At 34.8% G+C, this 24,239-nt stretch overlaps 1 protein-coding gene across 1 annotated transcript in view; it reads left to right on the top strand.

Annotated features, from left to right (window-relative positions):
• ABCA13 (ATP binding cassette subfamily A member 13) overlaps positions 1–24,239 on the top strand; it is a 168,646-nt gene that overhangs the window by 125,038 nt on the left and 19,369 nt on the right. Inside the window, exons 45-50 of the mRNA XM_041411692.1 lie at positions 2,250–2,406; positions 3,334–3,587; positions 3,875–4,067; positions 5,357–5,466; positions 15,128–15,273; positions 22,639–22,778. Coding sequence (XP_041267626.1) covers positions 2,250–2,406; positions 3,334–3,587; positions 3,875–4,067; positions 5,357–5,466; positions 15,128–15,273; positions 22,639–22,778 — 1,000 coding nt within the window. The remainder of the gene's footprint in view (positions 1–2,249; positions 2,407–3,333; positions 3,588–3,874; positions 4,068–5,356; positions 5,467–15,127; positions 15,274–22,638; positions 22,779–24,239) is intronic.

The raw sequence follows: 24,239 nt of genomic DNA, 5'->3' as shown, positions 1-24,239 counted from the left end.
CTGCAGATGCAGCTTAATCAGCTCAATAGAATCCCTCCTGTACTGTTCAGCTTTGGCTGACAATAACAGATGTTGCAGTGATTTTTAACAAGGAAATCTGTGCATTCCATGTGTATTAACATATATTAAAGATCCAATAGCTGTAAGTTTAGCATGTGTCAAGGACATTGATAAACTTTACAGTTTCCACTCTTCCTAATCTACCCTTTTTTCAGCCTAACTACACCATAAATGTGATGAAGCCTATTGTGGCCATTTTATTCTTCCCCAGTACTGTGTGTATAATCCTCATTTATCTGCATGCCATCATCGTCTGCATTTTTTTCCCTTTAAAAATGTTTTTTCTCTTCAGAGTACACGGTGCAGATTTTCTGATCTAGAACAAAGACAAAAATAGTCCAATTTTACAAAAAGGTTAAAGAGGGTGTGTTCAAAAGAATGATCAAATTTCTTATTGTGCTACTTTAAAAGGGATTTCCTTTAAAAATAAAACTAAACTACATCTTTTTATCTTTTAGATGATTGCAGAGGTGTTTTCTAGTCCAAATGCTTAAGTAGTCCAAAATGTTCTGTCTTTTATACTTAGAAAATACTAAATTGCAACTGCAGCTGAAGAAAGAGAAAGAGGATAGACGTGTAGATGTAACTTGCTGCAACTTTGAAGACTGCATTTGAGCATCATTCAGCTTTAGGATTCTGAAAGTCTTACTCATTTCTTAGTAGCTCTAAGCAAAAAAATCAAATTTTGCTTTCATTGACAGCAGAGCAACAGCCCTCTAAATCATGTGTCTTCCTGAGCTGTTTCCAAGGATGGACTTGTGTTTATGATATTGTTACTCTGAGAACAGTGATTTTGGTATGTGCGTCAAGGGAAGAAAAGATTGTGTGATTAAGACTGGCAAAAGGATGCTGAAAAGTATAATGGGATCTTGAATAATTACAATTTCATTTGAGACCCAAACATTGAGTCATTTAACCTTTATCTTCCTGTAAACTGAAGATAACATTATTATTACTTCCCAGCAGGGTTTGCAAGTTTGGTTTTTAAGGTAAAGGATTTTGGCATTCTGCAATGCAAGATTCATCTATAAAGTACAGAATACTGAAATCAAAAGGGAATGACTTAGTTTAGTATTCTGAAGTCATTTAGTAAAATGACTTTTATGACTTAGTTTAGTAATCTAAACTACACTTTAAGGCAATGAAGAAGTGAATTCACAGATTTTTTGGCTAGTAGCTCTTGCAATGAGCTCATTTTTAAACCAGTTATACATATTGATATTTTACAGGAAGTGTTTATATATACACTGCATATATTCTTATTGTTGTACAGTAGTGTATGCTGATACATATGCTCCTGCAGTCTATATACTGCTTGTTTGATACAGATATCTTTCACTATGTTGAATGGAAAATAAATTTTCTTTACATGGCATGCATGCTCTGATTGCCTGGGCCTTGTTTTAATCTTTATAAACATCTCTCTATAAATAAAAACCATTGTGTGCTCCATTCTGGATAGGCATAATTTGATTTGTCATGATGGAGGTGCCTTCCTCCTCCCTTTAAAGATTCTCATTGAAGATGATGTAGCCATGGGCATGCTATTTTGTCCTCATAGTGTTATGCACTCATTTTCTACAGCTATTAGTCTACTGACAATCTGGTTGAGGTAATAACATGGTCTGTAGGATTTTTCAATTCTCACATATCACTGGCACAAATACTAGTTCCAGTTCAAAAATGATTGGTTTTTACTTGTTCTTCTTCTTCTTTCTTTGCTCACTACCTCCTTCTTCTTCTTCTTCTTTTTTTTTTTTTTTCTTTATATGAAAGCCTCTCAGAAAAGATAACTGCTCAGCATCCACGATTTAAGCTTTAAATATTTGGGTTTAATTCTATATGTGTAAGAGGCTTGAAAGGTTCATGGATTTGCAATCATTCAGAAATCAGGATTGTGAGCTGTCTGGAACAGTTAAAGTAAATATCTACAGCTCAAATAAGCAAAAATGGATCATATCTGCACATAACATGGCAGTAAATATGTGTGCATCTATGGAAGTATAAGCCAATTTTTTAAAGAATATATATCCCAAATTTGTCCCTTTTTAAAATCACTTGTTCTGAAGAATTGTTTGCCTGTTCTAAAAATCAGTAACAATAATTGTGGGATTTTTCTAGTGTGATAACACTAGAAAAAGTCAAAAGCACAGCTTATTTGTGACAGTTTTGTTTCTTTAAACTTTCAGATATGCAACTTTACCTTGGATGTATCTTGCATCCAGATTCTTCTCAAGTTCAGATGTAGCTTTTATTTCCTACATCTCCTTAAATTTTGTGTTTGGCCTGTGTACCATGCTGGTGACTCTCTTACCTCGCTTGTTAGCTATAATTTCCAAAGTGCAGGTCAGTATCAAATCTTTGGTTTACCTTTTTCATAAATGGGATGTATACACACACAAACATGCATATATATATATATTTGAGAATGTTCATGTGTGTTTATATATTTATACAGATAAGGTTTTTCCAGAAGAAAAATATATGGTTTTTATATATTCATGATTTTTCTATATTGACTGTTACCATCATGAATTTTAACTTGTCTATAACCCAAAAAAGCATGCTGTAATAATGGAAAAACAGTGTTAATTGAAACTTTGACATTTTCTAGACCATTAAGTTGTAATAGGCACATAATGGGAGCTGTTCTGGTCAATTAAATAGATTATATGCATTGTAAAATGTGTTTGAATAATATTGACATAAGAGATAAGCTGCATATTCCTAGAATCTCTAATGTACTTTATGAATAGTAATTTATACAGTGCATTCTCACTGCATGTATGTATTTTTAATTAGTCATAACAGTATTTAAACAACTTGATGTAAAGGACTTCCAGAATGAGTACGACTCTCTATTCATGTAAAGGTTAAAACTTGATGTTTAAAGTCAAATCTGTATAATCTGTCATGCAAGTGTGTAAGAAAATTCAGTATTCACTTGCGTTTAAGTTTGTGATTTAAATTTGATATTATTCAAATATTGAAATGTTAAGGAAATAGAAGAATTATGGCTACGTGTGTTTTGGTACTTTCTATGAACTTCAGCTAAGATTAAAATGCCATGGGTATAGAAAGTCTAAAATGCAATATTATATAACCCTGAACCCCAAAATAATTCACAATATGTGCTTTAGAATTCAGTTTACCTTGAGTAAGATTTGAATGCAGTATCCAGTTTTGCAAGTCTGCTCATTAGGCTGTTGGAGGAAACTAAATTTTTTCCCTTTTATCTTTATTCTGCTCCATCCTTCCCGTGTCTTCATACAGAGTTTTCAGAAAATCTACAATATCCTCAAATGGGCATTCATCATATTCCCACAATTCTGCCTAGGCCAGGGCTTAATAGAGCTTTCATACAATCAGATCAAGTTTGACCTGACCAGGAACTTTGGAATAGATTCTTACGTGAGCCCCTTTGAGATGGATTTCCTGGGCTGGATTTTTGTGGCAATGTCCCTCCAAGGAACACTACTGCTTCTTTTACGTGTTTTCCTTCATTGGGATCTCCTCTGGAAATCAAGGTTTGTTATCATTTGTATTCTGCCACAGTGGGCACTGAACTAATTTTCGGAGAAAGAAGATGGTGTGTTCCTTTGAACAACGGAAGATAAATACTTCTGGTAACATAGTGTACCTGAATTAATGCAAACTTCAGAAAAAAATACAAGTAGTTGTTTTTCCCTTGAGTTCTCATGAGAATTGATCACCATGTGCTAAGGGATTACAACCGGGAAAATAAGAGTTATGCAGAGCACAGCAAATTATGACCAATTTTCCTTGTATCACTTAGTATCATCCTCTGTTGTAGGGGTAATTGCTCAGTTAACAGCACAGACAGCGCTTCAGAAGATGTTGATGTAGAAATGGAGCGACAGAGACTCTTTGGTGGAAGAACTGGTAATGATGTCCTACTTCTGTACAACCTCAGGAAGTGTTATGGAGGTTTCAGTAAGAAGAACACAGCTGTGGAAAACATAAGCTTGGGCATACCAAGGGGAGAGGTAAAGGGGTCTTTCTTTTTCCCCTTTTATAAAGTAACACTTTATTCTGAGCAATTGTTGAGACATACTCAGTGTGTCTACAGTGAAAGACCTGTAGATAGTGGCATAAAAAATTCAGTTGTAGTAACTTCTGAAAATCAATAACTGGATAAAAGCAGAAACTCTTCTCTGCTGAAGAAGCAACTGTTCCTTTTTTTTTTTTTTTTTGGTGAAACATTCATCAGTCTTAATTTTTTTTTTTACTTCTTGCTCATCTATACCAAATTATTGTACTTTAGGCTAACATAAAAAACATGTAAGGTAGCATAGCAGTTTCGCGTTCAAAGAGGAAACAGAATACCCAACTCAATAGCAAACTGTGAACTGCATCCTGAATTTGTTACCACAGCACGTTTTTGGTTCCCATGCTGAAATCATCACAGTACATTTGAATATAGCATATACCAATAAACTATTTCAATAAATCAAGATTTAGTGCTGAGCATGTTTGTGTTTGGGGGCTTTATTAATTATTTGGATGGTTTGGGGAATTACAGATATTAATTTCTAAACTACTGAGAAAGAAAATACTTTTCTTGGTTGCTAATATAAAATTGGAAGAAATTGGAAGATCATCTTGCACATGGCAGCACAGGTGCAGTGATCTTCCTGCTACTTACTGATCAGCTGTTGGGTAACTGAGGTAACCAGGAGGATGTTATTGTTGATTAAAGCCTATAAATCAATGAGAAAGTTCATGAAAAAAGTGTTTAGATATCATAAAGGGCTATTTGTAGACTAAATATGAATCCTAGCCTAGCTTAAGCATTAAGCTATTGCAGCTAAGGGTCTGAAATAAGTGTTCAAAATGAGTGTGCCTCTTTGATGTTTGGTGTCCACGTGTACAGAGTGAAGCAGCTCATGACAGGCTTGGAAATATTCACTCTATGGACTGATATCCAAGGTTTGGGAGCAGGACATAAAATCCTCCTGTTCAAATGTTCAGTTAGCATTTGCTAACAATATGGATAAATAATGGGTTTGATTGTTGGGCAGGGTTTTAAGAGGAGGGCCAGAATCCTAAATAAGTCACTTCTGGTAATTAAGGGGGAATCAAAATATTATATATATAGGGTTTTTAAAAACTGATTCTCTGTGGGAAAGGGAATTTGCACACACATTATATCCATATATAGTTTCTTACAGATATATAATGAGAAATATGGAAAGGGGAGAAATTTAAAGTGGTGATATTTCTTATTTTTTCAGTATAGCATATTGATTTTTTTTCCCCCCAATATCTCTGATAGTGTTTTGGACTCCTGGGAACAAATGGAGCTGGGAAAAGCACAACATTTAAGATGCTGACTGGAGATATCATCCCATCTGCAGGACGTGCTGTTATCAGGACTCCTACTGGGTAAATAAGCAGGGTTTGATCAGAATAGTGCTAATTGATAATGCACATGATCAAAGACTCAGCATGTCTTCAGTCTTTTATACTGTACTCTAGGGACTTATTTTGTTCCCTTTTAAATGTATATTGCTTTGTTGCTGTTAAGTCTCTGTGGAAAAGCTTTTTAGCATTATTTAATTCTGTTTGACAGCTCTGTTAATTGAAAATATACTTGTCTGGTAGCAAAAGAGAAACTCTAAGACTTAATATACATCCTTTTAAAACTTTTAAAAGAATCCTAACATAGGTTAAAATGCATGGACATATATCCCTCTACAAGTTCTGCGCTGAGAATTTTCCTGGCTTAGGTAGGTGAGCAGTGCTTCAAGAGTGTAATTATAAAATATTTTCTTACACTAATGTACTTCAGAGTCATTAATTAATTACTTGATCAATATTCTCTGTATAAGGATAAGAGATAGTGTTGGTGAGATTTATCATTCTGTTGGACTGATAAATGAATAATGGACTTTGGGTTAGATGTAACCAATAATTTTCATTTTCGCCAGCAAAATTGGAGGGGAAAGAAAGTTGGTTTTTTTTCAGTGAGTAGCAAATATGTGTATACACATAGGTAAATTGATTTTGGGCTCTTTTCTTTTCCTAATTGATGTACATTTCAAAATATTTTTTGGACAAGGACAGGTCAAGAGTTTCATTGAGAATTTTTTAAAGGAAATATTTTTGATTTTTCAAAATTGCAAGTTACATTTCTTTGGTTTAGAAATCAAATGCTTTCATAGGTCAGTGTTTCCTTACTTCTTTACAAAGATAATGATCATCAGATCTAACTTCAAAGGTAAGTAGCTTCAGTCATTGCAAAATTCAGTTTTCTGGAAAATTTGCACTTTTAAAATGGACAATATCATCAATATCAAAAATAATTTTGCTTCAAGATGTTTTCTCATTATCTTTCATAGCAAATCATAAAAATATTGGTCATAAAGCAGAAATTATTTTTAAAAAAAATATTAAAGAAACAGATTTTAGAAAAATTTTTCTTAAGAAAAGTGGTGTGAGTGAGGCTTTAAAATGGTTAGCGAGACTTTTAGATGGTTGTTTTCACTTATAATTTTCCAGACTTTTTTTAGTATAATTTTCTGATTTAAACAGAAGAAAAAATTTTTCAGATATTGATCAAAATTAAAAATAACCAAAGTGATTTAAAATTGGATAAAAATCAACATTTGTTATTCTTTGGAACTGATGGATGGCATTGCACCTCCTGATGCAGGATATGATGGAAGTCAGAAGTTTACAGCACATGTCTGAAGAGGATTTGAGATTTGGGGAAATAAAATTATCCGTAATATATTTTTTTTGAGAATAAAATATCACCATTAGAGCATCAGGACATTTAAGCTCCCGCTTTTTGTTTTGATTCTGAACAGCATTTCGTTGTAGATTTTAATGGGACTTGTCTTGTGTTGCTATGTACCTGTGGTTAAATGGCTAAAAATGCTTCTGAGGTCAACTAGCCAGCTACTGGCTTTTGACAAGAGGCTAAATGCTGTCCCTGGACAGTGTGTGTGTCACTTTCATTTCTCATACTGTGTTTTATAAATCCAACATGAAAGCATATATTAAGATGCAATGTTATTTACCATATACTAAAATATAGGTAATGAAATTTGACACATTTAGGAGGTTTGAGAGAAAGCCTTAGACAATTGAATTTCAGTGTACAAAATACCCTTGACAACATTAATTATCACCTTGTACTATGGTAGTGTCAATCGAGTTTATGAATATTTTGTGTTTGCAGAGACTGAAGTGAGTGTAAATCCCATATTCCCAAGATTTCAAAACTTACCGCTAATTCAAGAAGGCAACCTTAAGTTAGAGCTGCTATTATACAGTAGCTAAACTTAGAGAAACAAACAATTTGAGGCTGTGAGAAGAAATTTATGTCCCTCCTGACTTTGTTCCTTGCTTCATTATTTTGGAAACTGCTGTTGAGCGGATCATGGTGCATTGTGTTGCTGACCTCCTGAAAATCACTAAGAGGCAAGTTTGCTGGCTCTTCCAGAGGTGAGATGGTAAGCACAACAGGAGAGCCATTCCTCAGCAGCTAAGAATGATTAAAATAACTAATTTCAGGGAATTTTAGGTGGATTTATTTTCATTTATGACTCAAATAAACAAAGGAAGGTATGGTAAGAAGGCTTCTCCTTTTCTTACTCCGGTAGTGTACTCAGAAGCCTGGTGTTCCTGGCACAGAGACCACAGTCAGCAGAGGAAAGCAGCTGCTGATCACAGCCGCAGAATATTTCTTGGTCAGCAGAATTAGATTTTTTTGCTTAAAACTTACCTCATGAAGGAGATTTCACAAAAACATTATCTCTGATACCTAGTCCTGATGAATAATGCTGCTTAGATGTAGATCCCACCTCTTTTGGGTTTGGCTGGAAAAAACACATCTTTTGCCCTCTGTCACTGTGAAAGGACAAGATACTGTAGTCTGATGCAAGGATCTTCACTGAACCATGAAATGGTTTGGGTTGGAAGGGACCTTTAAGGTCATATAGTTCCAACCCCCCTCCATGGGCAGGGACACTTTCCATTAGCTTAATCAAAGCTACATCTAACCTTGAACACTTCCAGGGATGTGGCATCTATGGCTTCTCAGGGCAACCTGTTCCCGTGGCTCACCACCATCATAGTAAAGAATTTCTTCCTAATATCCAATCTAACCCTACATTGATGATGTACTCTTCATGATCAAATAATTAAGTGAATATGTAAAGTTACCATTATAAACATTGGAGAACCTAAATAATTTTATTCTATGCAGAACATCCGTAATTCATAACAGATTCCATTTCCTTGAATAACTATGCTTCAAAGTTTTTGGTTTAAAAACAAATTAAAAAACAAAGAAATCAAACAAAAAACCAAACAAATAAATGTATTCATTTTCCTGCTTGATACTGAATTTGAAATGAGTGCCTTTTTGAGGTAAGTGCACTGATAATGACCTTGAATTTTATTAGATAGCAGTTGCACCTTGGAACAACATGAATTCTAGAAATGAAAGATGGGATTTTTCAAAGGTATAAGTTGAACACAAAGTAGAATTTTTAAAAGGTTGACCTAAAACATCTTGGAAGTGCAGGGGTTTATAGCGAAAGAGCCTCACACACCAATAATAAACTTGTATTCAAGGAACTTCTGCTATAGTCTCAAAGAAATTTTAAAAATATGCTTCTGGGAAGTAACTTGCTTTTTAACAGAGTGTAAAAAAGCAGATTCACAACACCTTCAAGTACTTTTAAAAGACTTGTTCTCCTCTAGGTTGGTTGTTTGCTGAATGCTTAATACCACCAAAAAAAAGAGCTCATTCCTAAGAATCTGAGAGAGATCTATGTCTGTTTTCGTAACAAATGCTAATAAAATCCATAGAAGATAGGTATTATGTATGTTAGTTTTCAGTATCACTGGGATTCATAAGTCAGGGTGTCATTAAGTGGGAATATTTGTGAAATACTAAAGCCAACTTCATCTTCTCTGCAAATTGGTTTTTACAAGACTTCTTTGGTGGGGAAATGATTTTGGGGGAGGGAAGGCTTCTGATCTGTTTTAATTGGGGTTTTCTCTTTTTGACACACTATAAATTAAGTAGATATTTTAAATGCACTGTGTGCCTGAGCTGTGTATCTCACAATTTGTGTGACCAATGTACATTTATAGTATACAAGCTGAGCAGTCTACAAAAAACCTGTTTTCTTTAAATTTTCATGTCCCTCAGCAGAAAATGTTTTAGGAAATTTATATAACCTTTCTAGTTATTACTGTTATGTGATTAAAATAGTCCAGTCAGAGAAGTAATAGGAATTGATCACCAGACCCAGACAATCATGTGAAGATAATGCCATTCACAGGGGATTTTAGTTTTATTGTTTTGTGTAGCTCATTAATATCACTGTTATCAGTGACATGTCTGTGCAAAAGAAACTGTAAAGTTTCTTTTTAGCTTCTAGAAAGTGTGTCTTCATATTAGGGATATTTGTATCTCAGTATTGAAGAGTGACAAAGAAACAAGCAGCATTGAAACAGTTACTTCAGAAGGCTTGGAAGCAAAATAATGATAGCAAAGTAGCAGGAGTACCTTTCGTAAAGGGCAGAAATATCAAAAGCAAAACCAATAATTGCTAGAAAGTAGACTATTTGAATAAGGTATGTTTACTTGTATTTAAAAAGTATGGTTTTATAAGATGTTAAGAGACTGACAGGCTTTTAAAGAGTTGCAAAGCTTAAATATGTTTAATAATTAACTGCATGATCTGCTTGACAATTAGAAGAGTTCTTTGTGCTCTCTGTAGCACAGCTGTTGTTCTACAAGAGTAAAAATGGACTAAAATTATCTCATGCTTGGCTCTACTGCCATAACTAGATTGCCACCAGTGTGGGAGCTGTCTAAATGAAAGGTAGTGAATGAAACTGTAAACATTTTTGTAGTTACTTTTTCTGTCAAACAGCTTGAAGAAGTAAGGTCTGCATTAAATATGTACAAAGAAAATCTGACACTTAACAAAGTGGTATAACAAAGGAGAACAAAGTGAGTCTTCATAGTCTTTGAATGTCTGCTGGGCTAATGCATCAGCAGATACTGTACATCTGTTCCACTTTTTTGTGTTTGTGTGTACTTTGGCCAAGCTTTGTTTTCTTTCCCTTTCTATACTTGTGTATAAACCCTCCTTTGTGACTGTGTCATAAAACGTCTCTAAAGTTAAGAGCACTAAACACAGCTTTGAAGAAAAAGTGTCAGAGAGAAAGTATCAAAATCCTTTTAAGTGTCATGGCAATGTCAATGTAAAATAATGAATAATGTGACTGGTGGTTTTTTTGTCTTTTTGGTGCCCTCTATTTTGCAATCTTTTCTGTTGTACTTTGCTGAATAGAGGTGACTTTAAGTTCATACTTAGAGTGCAGTGGGATGCATATGCAAAAAAAATAGATGAACCAGGTAATATCATGTTCATAAGTTGCCCCATCAAGGACTGAAGCATTTGGCAGCCTTCCTCATGTAATTATTTTATCTCCCATGAATTTCCATCTTCCTTCTGCACAGAGATCCTCCATGACTGTAATTCCCTATCCTATTTGAATTGTGTCAGTCATCTCAGCTGTTGGATTACAAAGCCATAGGACCAAAGAACTGCTCTACAAAGAGGGAAAAGTAAAATATTTCTTTATAGCTAGGACTTCTACTCTTTTGATAGGTATGATATTCAGCTTGATAAATAATTAAAATGTAGTTCAAATAGCTTAACTTGAAAGGAAGAATAAATTTACATAAATATAATGGCTGAAATGGCTGTTTTTACACTGTATATCAGTATAATTAGTCTAATTATAATGAAGCTATAGTTACATTAATTATATTTTAACATTGATTTTTTGTAATGTTAATTGAGAGCATTAGTATGCACTGAATTGAATGTGCAGTTATGAGTACAATGAAATGTCTCAGTACTTTTGCAATTTGTAAATTTATATTTCATTTTGACTAATTAATGGAATCTATCTCTCTGTAGAAGAAGATATATATATATATATATAAATATATATATATATATGGTATTGTAAGTACCACATATATCACTGCTTTTAATTGCATTGAAAAACTGCAGAAAAAGCATATAAAAGTGAAACAGTGCACAGCATAGCCAAAAGTGAAACAATTTTTCCAAAGCCAGCCATAAGACTGAAATCAGGGGTACTAAGTTGTCCCTGGAAACCCAACACTGAGGCTTACCTTTGAATTACAGCCAGTAACCACCTATAGGCAATGTTGGTAGTAACCATTGTAAAAAACAAGATCCAAATCTTGTTCTGCAATAGCTACTCTGGCTTTCTGGAAACTGCAGGTCCTGTTTATACAGGAGAAGAAAACAGGTTTTGTCCAAGATCATATTCACTCATCCCAGTGGTTATGTCTCTTTTCAGTGTCAGCAAATGCTTTCTGACCAGAGTGCCCCTTGCCACCCTCATGTAGTCTGTATACAGATTGCAGGGCTTTCTTTAAGCACAGAATAAATAGATCAATGTAAAAAGTCTTGTAATGGTCAGTGGAGGAATAACTTTGAATCTAAAATTTTCTACACTCTGATTTTGGTTTATGATCCCAGTATCTTGAAAATCTGGCAAGTTTCTTTCTTCAATAGTACAAACCTACAAGGTGAACACTCCATAGTGAGGAAAGTCTTATTAAGTCCGGGATATTTTCTCAGGATGTCTTGCACCAAAATATCATGATTCTCACCAAAATACTTAGACAGTGATAGAATAAAAAATCCTGCATGCTTCAAGTGCTAGACTCCGCTGTTTTTCTTGAGGATGCCAGATGTTCTGTTGACCATTTCTAAAGGAGGTCTAGAAATGCAATTCTGCAACTTTAAAACTATATTTAAAATATGAAGATTTCTGGAAATATTCTGGTGATGTAATTTGTTGCAGCTGTTCACTCTAAAGGAAAACTTAACTAATGAGAGGAAGTATTGACTGAGCATAAGGACGAAGTCTAAAAATGAAGGGCAAAAATGAAGGAGAAAATATGCTTTATATCTTAACTTGATCAGATGATGTAATCAAAATTGCTAACAGAATTTAAAGATAACAGGTACTCTGTTATTATGAAGATATAGGAAGTTGTGTATTCATGTAAAAGCTTAGTGTAAAAGTGTTTTACTCACTATAGTTTTAGATATTACACTAGATTTCATTGTGTCTACTGTATTATGACAAAAGCCTGAGAGGGGTTGGAATCCATACTTACATGTTCTTTCTCTCTGTTTATAAAATGAGCTGATTTTTTCCTCCTGTATGTCTTGTTTTTAATGTGAATAGTCTAGTGAAAAATTATGGCATCCTGATAATAACAGGGCAGAAAACAAATGGCTGTTTTACTCTAGCTTGAGAATAAAGTCAGCATTTTGCTGCATGCTAATCTATAATTCAGAAAATACTAAAAAATATATTTTGAATCTGATTCTGATAATAGCATATATGATGATGTTTGTTAAGAAAGAACAGGATTATAATTAGTTTAATGAATTGAATCAGAAATTAAAAAAAAAAAAAGAAAGATATTTACAGTATATTATTTACTGAGAAGATTTTCTGGTATCAAGCCATCACTTCTTGAAATGTTCATTTAATTTAGACCCATAAAAATGAAATCTGAGAGATTAACTGAATTTCAAGGAAAAGCAATTTCCTAACACAGGAGCTTGTTACTACTATAATTAAAAATGATAATGTGTTTTTTTTTCCTCTATTTTTTATTTATATTGTTTATATCTTCAAAAAAACCTTAGGATCTGGCTAAACAAAACAGAATGATAATATCCAGAATTTTGATTTTCAAATCTCCTCTGTGATGTTGATCAGGGAAGACAAGGCATTATACTGCACATTAACAAAAATAAAGTATCCTAGTATGGCTTTTTTTTTTTTTTGGTCTTCTGGTTGGATTGTTTTTGATTTGACAGATACAGAGATGAGAGGGAGGAGTGAGGTGGAAAGGTCCATGAGTTTTTTAGTGAATACAGTAGAATCTCAGTGTTAATGGGAAATCTTGAAGTGTTCAGGTCAGCACTAATGGATAAAGTGGCAAGATAAGGGACCAAACTGAGCAAGAATTTTAAATGATGCATTCTCACTTTGCCCTCACTTTATGAAAGCTAAAGGTCAGTGGCTGGGATACTGTTCACCTAAGACTGAGTGCTCTACATAGGCAGAGCACTAGAATCCTGTGTGTACAATTAACACCAACGACACTTTTTATTTCCTGATGCAAACTGAGTAAGGATGCTCTAATATAGTTCTACTAAAGAACAATAGATGTCTGTTGTTTTTTTTTTTGCAGCTGTCCATATTTAACTTTTTGTTCTTCATGGTAGGGGCCCATTGCAGACAAGGTGTTTCTATCCAGCTACAGGGCTCATGCTGAGTAAATGTCCCTGAAATTACCCCTGAGTGTGATTTGTTCTCTTCTGGCTGAACTTGGCATATTATCAAAAGCTCAGTCTCTTTTTTCTCAAAAGACAACAGCTGCACCAAAAGAATACCCTGTGCATGAATCTTCCTAGCAAAACAAACCTCAGACACATCTCTCTATGTCCAACAGCATCTAGTTAACTGTGATTAGTATTTTGCTGTGATAGAAGTAATTAAATAAGGAATCCACTGCTTCTGACTGGTTGTATAAAAAGATCAGGATTATTCAATCCATATCTTGTGGTAAAGATGACTATAGAAAAAAGGTTTAATTTGCCATATGTATGGTTGGAAACTGAGACAGCAAAAAATTCTGTATATATTTCATTGAAAATGTCCTATAAGTGGATATAAATTAATGAGGAATATTTTGTTGTCCTCTTCCCCTTCTATTTTTTGGTACCTCTTTATTTAAAGAGGTGTCTACAGGCAGATAACTTGCGTAGCACCAGCCAAACCAGCCAAGATATCATTATTTTATAGTTTTGCCATTAACAGCAAAGGACCATTTTAATTAGTCTATGGCAAGGTTTGTCATAATCATGTTAATTTATCTTTTGATAGCATTAAAATATATTTTCATGCTGTGGTTCATTATGTAAAATGCAGATTTTTTTTCTCCCCAGACTCTTGAATCTTGTTAACAGGAGATACATATTTATATTTTCACTAGTGCTAGTATTTGTAGATCCTGCAGTTAACACATTTACTTTGTGTCTAAATGATTAATCATATATTTAGTTCTTTCAATCAGAAATGTAGAAAACCACTAGGAGGAAAAGCATTCTGTTACTCAGAATCTTTTGAAAACTTTTTTCTTTCAAAGCTCAGATTTTTTTATTATTAAGTATCTTCGTTTTGATAGGTCTTTCTCTACATGTAAATCAGCATCACTGAGTGTTGAATTAGATGTTGGAATAAATAGGATAGATTTAGTGTCATTATGGGTAATGAGACACCCTTGCAATCAAGCTCGCTTTTTAGCAATAAATGTAATTTCAAGTAATGCTGTACAGCTACAAAGTAAAGGCCAAAGTCTCTTAAATCAGGATAATTTTATACTTTTTCCTGTATTGTCTTTTAAGTTACTAGGCTTTAATATCCTGTGTTTTGTTTTACTCTTGTTGTTTAGAGACTGCACGCATGTGTATATGTGGTCACAGACACACAAAGAATACTCAGTAAAATTTCCCTCTCTCTCGAGTCCTTCCTCTTCAATATTCAATGAGATTGATACAAATATAATATTGTATATAGTATAATATCCAGTATGAGCAATGTATGGTTTGAAATGTGTCTCTTTGGAGCAGGTACTACCAAAAAGATAAGAGAATTAAAACTGGTGAGTATTAATTCTAATAGATGTTTCTTCTTCATGTGTTGGTCTGTTGACCTTGACCCACACACTGTCACAACAGTGACATGCTGGTGGCTGTGCTAGCCCAAAAGGGACAAAATGTGTGCATTGTGTGTGGGTGGTGCTGCACTAAGTAACTGCAGCAGAGACTCTAACTCCTTTGTCTGCAGACTTGAGGTTATGTGTGTTTGTCTTGTATCCCAAGTGTGGAAGCCCGGGCCGTGGGATTTGTTAAACATTCAAATATTTTTCTTTTTCTTTAAACAGGTCTGAAATGGATATACTCTCTGCTAGCTCTGAAGGTATTCTTATTGGATATTGTCCACAACAAGATGCTCTGGATGAACTTTTAACAGGTTGGGAGCATCTTTATTATTACTGCACACTGCGTGGAATTCCAAAGCAGGATATCCATAAGGTAACTATCCAGAACAGATTGGCAGGGGGAGATATTGCCTGGCTAGTCTGTGGAGTTTATAGAACAATTGTACCTTTTGAACATGAGAAACTATCTAATATTTCATCTTAACAGCTTTAGTAATAAGGTTTTTCATTACCAAAATTTTATTTAAATAATGTGGATTTTTTTCTCAGTTATGCCAATTCAAAACACAATAACATCACTGCAGATAGTAAAATAACTATTGCAAATGAAATCTCGGGCACAAAACTCCTAAAAGAAATTAAATTTATGAATGCTTCGATGTGTTCACTATCACACATGAAGAACTGTGAGAGAACACCACACTTTGAGTCTTGTACCTCTGAAAAACTCTTTTGTTCAGAGATATAATCTAACTTTGAAGGAACTAAAAATTGTCGTATGATTCTGTATAAATAAATGAAACACCTGGGTGCTGGGATAGGAGCTGTCTTAAACTTCACAAGATAGGAGCAGTCTCTTAAATGCTCCACCTACCACACAAAGCTTGGGTTGTCCAAGCAGAAGAAGCCAAAGAAAATGAGAGCTTACTAGCATAGAAATTGACAATATTTGGCAATATCACTGGGAGCTCTTGGATTTACAGATACAGGTGTAGCTGTGCTGATCAGCAGGTTGAACTTTTTTCTGTAATGAGGCAACAAGTCAGCTGATATCAGAAATTAAGTATGAAACAGATAGAGTGTAAAATATGGGTTTTTCTGTATCAGCAGATGGAATTTTACAATATGACCTGACTTGAGCTGCTCAGTCTTTTCTGCTTAATTACGTCTCTATTAACATGAGAAAACTGTAGTGTGACATGAAATCGGTATCTTTCAATTCCTGCTCTATAAATTGGTCCCAAGTAGTAGCTATTGCACTAGCACTGCCCTTGTAACCTCCAGAATACTGACTGTTGTTTTCTTTTCATTTTTCCAGAAGCAAAATTGCATGAACTGAAAGAGCTTTTTTTTTTTTTTTTCCTACTACCCAGTGTTTTTCTGGCTGTTGCCTCAGGGTCTAATAAGTGGCTTGCAACCAGTTCCTTGACTGTATGTGAGAAGGCTTCTTTCTGGTTCTCTGCAGCCTGTTTTCATTTTCCTTAGCAGAAAGGTGCTATTTCAGAAAAAATGTATGATCCCTGTAAGGGATATTGAGTATTCATCAGGACAGGCAATATTTTGAGTTTTTACTGTTTTAAGCTGATAATTTGGGTATTTCTGGATGAAAGCCTGGGGAAAATAAATTATTCTTGCAAGTCTTTGCCCCTTGTCTTCAGCAGTATCCATTGTCCAGGACAATGCCTGGACTTTTACATGTTTTACCAACACATTACTTGCATACTGCTCAGAAATTATCATACAGTCTTTTGTTTGATTGTTTGCCCTTCATAACTTATTTGTGTTAATTTTTACTTCAGACTACTAGCAGAGTATTGAAAACTTTCATATCTTTCCTTTGATCTAAAAGAAATATATTAAAGGATAGTTGTTATTGCACTACAGCCCTCAACTATAATTAATTACCTGTTTTCTCCATGAAGTGTCATTTCCTCCATAGCAGTTAGGCAAGAGTTCCTCAAGTGGCATTGTACATGACATACACATCCCTCTTCAAATTGATGAAAATCATTCATTTAGATATGAGTTATGTTACTGTGTGCACTGAGAGAAGACAAACATTAACCTTACTGGACCTCAGATGATCTAGGTGTAGGCTTAGACTATTCTTTGTAGTCAGTCTTCTGTGCCTTAGCATCACATTTGTGAAAGAAAGATCATCTTCTTTTCAGTTGTCTTAATTTTTTGTCTGCATGTATTGCAGAGCAGATTTTGTTGCCATATGCTTGCGATCAAGGCATCGAAGCGCTCCTGCAAATAATATTTAGCTGCTCTGGTTTTCCTCCACCAAAAACTGAAATGCAGCTATCTCAGAGGAAAACAAATGTTTTTGTCAGTGGACCCTCCTGACTGTGTGGCATGGCTGTCAAGTGCTCAACAGCTGCTGTTCTTCCACTCAGAAATGGCTGGTGCCTGGAGAAAGTGAGCATTTTAGCTGCCTATAAAGAAAATAGGGCTTTGGAATGCTTTAGAGGAGCAGCTGCATGGAAACGTAAGCTGTTATTTTCTCATCATTCCCTCCTGCCTATGACACAGCACTCCAAGCCTGCCTCTGAATATTTGCCAGTGACTAATTACACTAATATGCACAGACACATAGATTCTAGAGAGTACATTGGTTTGATAATGAAAGAAACATATATTCACTTTGGTTTTTAAGAAATTGGTGAGCAGGCAGGTGACTCACAGGTTGTGTTGCAGCTGAAGTTGTCTATTGAAGCACTAACTTCAAGGACCAAATCCTTTGCTAGACAAATTTATCAGCAGCAGGAGTTAAGTGCCTGACATAAAATTGAGTGCACTTAATGTTCCAAAACAGTAATTAAATGAATGGGAAAGGAGGAGAAAAATGGGACATTTACTACCAGTGTTAAGCTTCACATGTAATGTGAGGTTTTTTTATATTTCACAAACCTACTCTGAAGATTCTTTTTGTTTAAAATTGAAAAAATTAGAGTAAAGCTTTTAGGTTATTTAGAAGGATATTGATTAATCATAGTATTTTTAATTTTTATTTCTTTAATATATTAACTTCCTAGATCTCTATTTGTTCCAAAATACAGCAGCACTCAGCTTGTTAAAAAATTAAAATTATTAGCATAGCATCAAATGGCAATCCTCATTAGCATTAAAACTTCTGTTGCAAATCTCTAAAGAAGATTTATCAGGTCTTCTGAGGTAACTTTTTTTGGAGTATGCTTTCTCTTTTCATTAACTCTCCAGGAAGATTTTGCTCTGATTCTAGAATCTCAATGATTTCCTTACATGTCATATTCTATAGGTGCTGGAAATGGGAATCTGTAAATTCATATATTCTTTGTATGTTTACTTATTTTTGGACCCCAAGGAGAATTAGTGTGTACAGTTTTATGAGATTTAGGGATAAAAAATACTGTTCCCCAGAAACTTGACCATGGATATTCAGTTTCCAAATGTAAGAAATCTAACAATTCTGAGTTTACTTGAAAGCCAAAAAAATACTGTTTTGTGTGGAATTGATGAATGGTTGCTGTTTAGGATGTTCAAACCACGCTGTATCCCCTTACTGAGAACCTGACACTTTGAATTACTGCTTTGGACATGTAAAGTTATTTTTCAGATGAGTCTAGAATTCAGTCCATGTTTATTATCATTTATACTGGGTATGATACACATTTTCAATATTGGGTCAGATTTGCTTTACGAGCATTTGTTTAAATAAATAGCAAAAAGTTATGCATTTTATTTATTGTGTCAGGAATGATAAAAACTAATACACTGATGGATATAGCTTTTCAAGCTATGATGTTAACTAGAAACCGTGATGTTTCTAGTCTTTCAATAGATTGATTCTAGTCTTTCAATAGATTAATAACTCCAGGTTTTTCTGGAACACATACAGACTGAAAGTGCTTAGCACCACTTAATTTTTTACTTGACTATTGGACGTAATTTTTAAAGAGAGTGGAAACCCGCAGGCATTAGTGGTTACACAATTACTCTTTTCAGTGGAATGGATCTCTTAATTCCCTGGTGGATCTGGTGGATGGAGGAGGCCATGCTGTTTTGACCTTTACTCCCACAGATATTGGCATGTGTGCAAAAAGTTATCTTATTGCCTCTTCTGGAATGAATGTTGTCTTGAGGAACTCCACAAAGTATTGGGGGATTTTGTTTAGATGCTACAGATTGAAGGGATCATTCCAATGCCTGTTCTAAAGCTAGGTGGACTAGCCCAAATTAATTTGGGGGGAAATATTTTGCTAAATATATTAGAACTGATGAGAAAAAAGAGGAAATTGTTTTAAGAAATATTGGAAAATAGGGAAATTGCTAGCTGATAGATGTGAATCTGTTATAATTTTTACTGCTGGTGTGGGGAGGAAGGAAGGAAGGAAACAGTTTAAATACATTATTACAGTCATGAATAGACATTAAACATTTTAATGGTTCAAGTGTGCTTACAATGTATATATTTGTATATAACTCTGTAGCTTTTGATTTGGCCTTAATGTTGCCAGCTTACTAAGTAAATTGATGTATTTCCTCACTCTTTGTGGCTAAAGGTCAATGAAATATTATTCTAATAGAGCATCATGGTGAATATGACAAGGAGGGAGGGAAGGTGCTTGTGTATATGTCTGACATTCACTAAGAAGGAAATCATTAGAACCATAATTCTTTTGCATAAATATGTGTATCTGTATCTGAAGATTGATCACATGCTCAATTCTGACTTTCATTTAAAGTAGTTTAAGAGGGATTTTTCATATTTATTTCACTGTGATAAAAACCACTGGCTATGCAGACAAATGAAGTTATAATGGAGATATTTGGGCTCCTCTACAATATAGCTAATATGTAATATTTCTAATTTCATTCAAATTAGTATTTTGTTGCTGCTTAGGTATTATTGATGAAGCTGAAAAATTACTGGAAATCTTAAAATATGCATTAAAGAAAAGTGTCTTGGAGTCATCTCTTGAAAGAAGATTGGGCTCTATATTCTTATATTTGCTGAACCATAGTCTGCAGTGCTCTTTTGAAATATAAGATTTGAGGGAGGTAGCAGGAATAGGAGACTTTTTTAGGTGAAACTGGGAAATATTTAGGAATAAGAAAGTTGACCCTTCCTTCTGCCTTTTTGTTGCTGATGTCATTCAGTTCTAAAGCAATTCTAATTTGAAATGTTTTGTACCAAAGGAGCGTATCTAGATATCAGGTCAGATTGTGCTGTGCACTATGATGATCTGCAAGGTTTATCTTGGAAGCTCTTCACATTTAAAGCAGCAGCAAAGTGGGTACTAGGAAATTATTCCCACCCCTCTCCTTTTACCTATTTAGATTTTTAACCTTGTCTTGAAAATTTCTATAGCAGGAAGCTTGCCAGGCTTTATCTCCTTGTATGAAAAAGGAGATCATGGAGTCATGCTAAATGTTTGAGCACACACAAAAGAGGAGAATTCATTGTGAGGAATTACAAATTTTGCAAAATTAGTTCTTTTTAATTTTGCTCCTCACAAAGAACTTTATGTTCATACCTGACATGACTGAGCCTCCTTGGGGGCTACAGACTACAAGAAGACCCATCTAACTTAAATAGTTACTTTCTTCTCCCTGGCACTATTCCTTGACCTTCTAAATTCTTCTCCGTGCAGCATTCATCATCTCTTAAAAAAAAAAAAAAAGCCATTTTGCTGACTTTAGATGATACTTCAAAGCAGTCTTAGAAAGAATGGTTCTAGTCATAGCTAAAGAATAGTTTTGACTACGTTTCAGCTGTTATGCATGGTCCTCTCTTGATTATTCTTTAATTACTCCTGAAGCTTGTTGTAGTTAAAAAGTATATTTGGTGTAAATATGGGGTTGCAAGTTTTTTCACTTTCTGGTCTTAAATTCTCATGAGATCTTCTGTGTAATTTGTGTGACTGTTGGTGAATATGTAGGAGGATAATCGTTTAGTCACTAACATTCATGCATTCCCAATAGTAGCAGTCAAGTCAGTTTTGTAGACAGGATAAGTTGTCTACCACATGCTTTAGAACGCTTCACTTTGTGTGTTGCTTTGGTGTATAATGAGACCTGTATTTGGAAGTGAAAAAACACATAACAGAACAAAGCTCAACTATTTTATCTTAGAATATAACTTAGGTGATTAGCCATTTTTAAAGCCACAACTATAACCTCTAATTGGATGTAAATTACTGTGAATTAACTTTGATACAGCAGAAACCTTGAGCTTTTCAGGATAATATTACCTATGGCTAGTTTAACAGTTGTTATAATTAAAAAAAAAAACCCAAAAAACAAAACCTCTCTGCATCTCATGTAGACAGAGCAATATTTGTGAAATATGGCTTTTGTATGAGAACATGCACTGCTGTGAGGTTATACATCCAGGTACCCCAAACACAGTGACTATGGATACCAGTCCAAGGATCATCACAAGAATACTGCAGATTCTCACCACTGCAGCACTGTTCCTTCTTACAGACAACTTGCCCTCACAGATGTCTCTTACTTTTATAACTATCATTTGACAAATCTTGCTTAGAGGGTCATGAATATCTTGATCATTTCCAAAGGTGTTTGCATAAAAATCTTCTATAGAAAGTATTATTATTCTTGCGGCAGTTTGTTTATGATGGATAGTGAATATTAATTCACAATATTGTTTATTGAATTTTTTTTCAATTGGAATTTTGAATTAAGTGGAGACTGTCCATCTGATGATTAAGCTTTCCTGTCCCTCCTTGCTTTTTGCTGAAAGTTATGTAGAGGAAGCAAAGAGAATGAACCATACTGCTGGGGTTGCTCTGGCAGTCAATGCTGGCCAGTAACAGCAGCATGCAACTCCTTGTTTTACAAAAATCTTCCATCTGTCCTACATACAGGTAGAAGACACACTTTCTCTGTTACAAAGTTGATCACTCCTTAATGACACAGCCCCCCCAGGAGTCTATGCCAAACACCTGCTGCTTTGCAGGGTGAATTTGGCATCAGCAAGCAGAAAAGTTGCTGCTGTGTCCCTCAAGGTTTTGAGCTATATCTCTGTGGACGGTCTAGCAGTAGTAGCTGATATAGGTGGATTAAGATTATTGTTACATTTAAGGTTCTCTAGCGCCAGTATTTTAGGGAGCCTTGTATGTCGGGATAGTCTCTGACAGGATAAAGAAAAAGGCCGTAGAGGACAGCATAAGCTTTGTCTCCAGCTGTGCTCACATGCCTTCCCAGCTTGCTCTGATCATAAATTCTTGTTAAAGCAATTAAAACCAATCCAGCTAGGATCAACTTACGCCTCTCAGTTATTGAAAAGTTATACAAATTTAATCCTGTTATGTTTTGTCTTAAAGAAGCTGTAAATCCACAACTGCGACTTGTTTCCTGATATTTTCATCATTTTTGTAGCTGACGGAGAACGTTTTTCCTTGAATTGTCAGTTACTCAGGTATTTGATCAAAGAAATAGTGGAGAATAAGTTGAAATGAGAGACATTTTAGGTCATTAACCCATGGACATAAACCAAATACAAATGACTGTGCTGAGCAGTGCCAAAGCCTGACTTCTATATGAGAAAATCCTTATCATTTTTGAAGAACAAAGGGCCCTCTGTGTTTAAGATTCAAAAGTAGTAATGTGCAGCAAGTGTGGGTAAATAAGGAAACAACGTGTAGATTTTCTTAACGTGCATGAACAATCTATGCACAAATGCTATCTAATCTGGCTCATCTTTGTTGGCCTTCAAATTTGCAAACCACAGGTTGCAGAAGACCTGGTTAACAGGTTACACCTCAGCTCTCATGCTGATAAATTGGTGAGAACGTACAGCGCTGGCACAAAAAGGAAGCTCTCTACTGCTGTGGCTTTAGTTGGTAAACCCCAAATACTTCTACTGGTGAGTAAAAGTAATATTGTGCTTATGAAATATGGGCTACATTGAATTTTGTTGTCGTGTATGTTGCTCTAAAGAAAATCGGGTATTTTCCTGATCATCTGGGGAGTAATTGATGAACAACCCTCTTCTTTGTTCTGCTGTATTAATGGCTTTAATTTTATTCTCCGGTGCTCACAAAAATAGAAGGTGAAATTGTTTTTCTTTTTCTATTTTTTTTTCTTTGGAGCAATTGGGTGAACAGAAAAAAAAAAGCCCTTAACACAAACACAATTGTTGTATTCCATGGTCCAAATATGTGTTTAATTGACCCATGTTCTTCCAGGATACTCCTAATTCTTACTAGATGTATTTATTTCATAAATCTGGCTAGTTCTTACATTTCGTTGTATCCACAAGTCACCCAATCAAGCAATACTTATGAATTATATTAATTTGAATTCCTTATCCCAGGTTGTTTTGATTCTTTCATGCTACTGCCCATTTAGGCCTGACACTGGCCACTCCAGTGTAAACAATACCTTCTGTATTGAAGATCAGGGAACTACAAAGCTTTGAGAACTGCACTACATTCTCTTTCATACCATTGCCCATTGCTCCACTAGAGAATATTGAACCTCGCTTTCTTAAAACTTGACTGGGAAGAGCCAAACCAGTGTAATAAACCTTTCAAATCAGTCAGAGGCAGGAAAGCTGCTCCTCAGAGTTCAGGGAAATTCCTGGACTTACAGGAAAAGACCACAGGTGAACCAGATAAACTAGATGTTCTCTAAAGTCTGTGTTTCAGAAGATTAGACACATTTCGTTGCTTCTAACTTCCTACTGTTGCCTCACTTCTAAGAGAAGACATTTTATTTGCATTTTATGCTTTAACTGACCCTGGTTCAGCTAGTAAAAGGAGGAGATTATCTTAAATCAGTGTTTTTTTCCTGATCTTAGGAAATGCTCCAGCTGGTTTTGAATGTCTTTATGACAGTGTACTACTGCAAGTATCCATTTCAGCCTACTTCTTGCTGCAGGGCACAGACTGTTGCATATGGAATTAAAAGAGGAAAGAAAGATATCTAAACACGTCAAATTCTTTAAAACATTTGCTGGCTTTAGAAAGCTAAAGGAGTTTTTCAGTATGTTAAAACAGGTTTTTTTATTAATATTTTGTCTGAAAGCAAAGACAGCAATATAAACTACTGAATCTGCTTTTAAATTGCGTCCAGGATCATAGCTATTAATTTGAGCAACATTGTAGGTTGCTTTATGTTTATTGCTTTTTATGTTTTCTTTGTTAGCAATCCACAGATAATGGGAGACTGAACTGAATTTTTTAACCTCTGACATTGGTAGTGAAGCACTAAAATTCGCTTCAAACTGGTTGTTTTGTTTGCTCTGTTTCTTGAAAACTTTGCTTCCAGGTTTCAGCTGGGATTCGTTGCTGAATATACTCTGGCCAAAGCCATAGTCTTCTAA

Source organism: Onychostruthus taczanowskii, unplaced genomic scaffold (genome assembly GCF_017590055.1).
Source record: "Onychostruthus taczanowskii isolate IOZ18803 unplaced genomic scaffold, ASM1759005v1 scaffold37, whole genome shotgun sequence".
Taxonomy (NCBI): domain Eukaryota; kingdom Metazoa; phylum Chordata; class Aves; order Passeriformes; family Passeridae; genus Onychostruthus; species Onychostruthus taczanowskii.
Note: the sequence above shows the minus strand (reverse complement) of the source record. Positions and strands in the feature narration are given on the sequence as shown.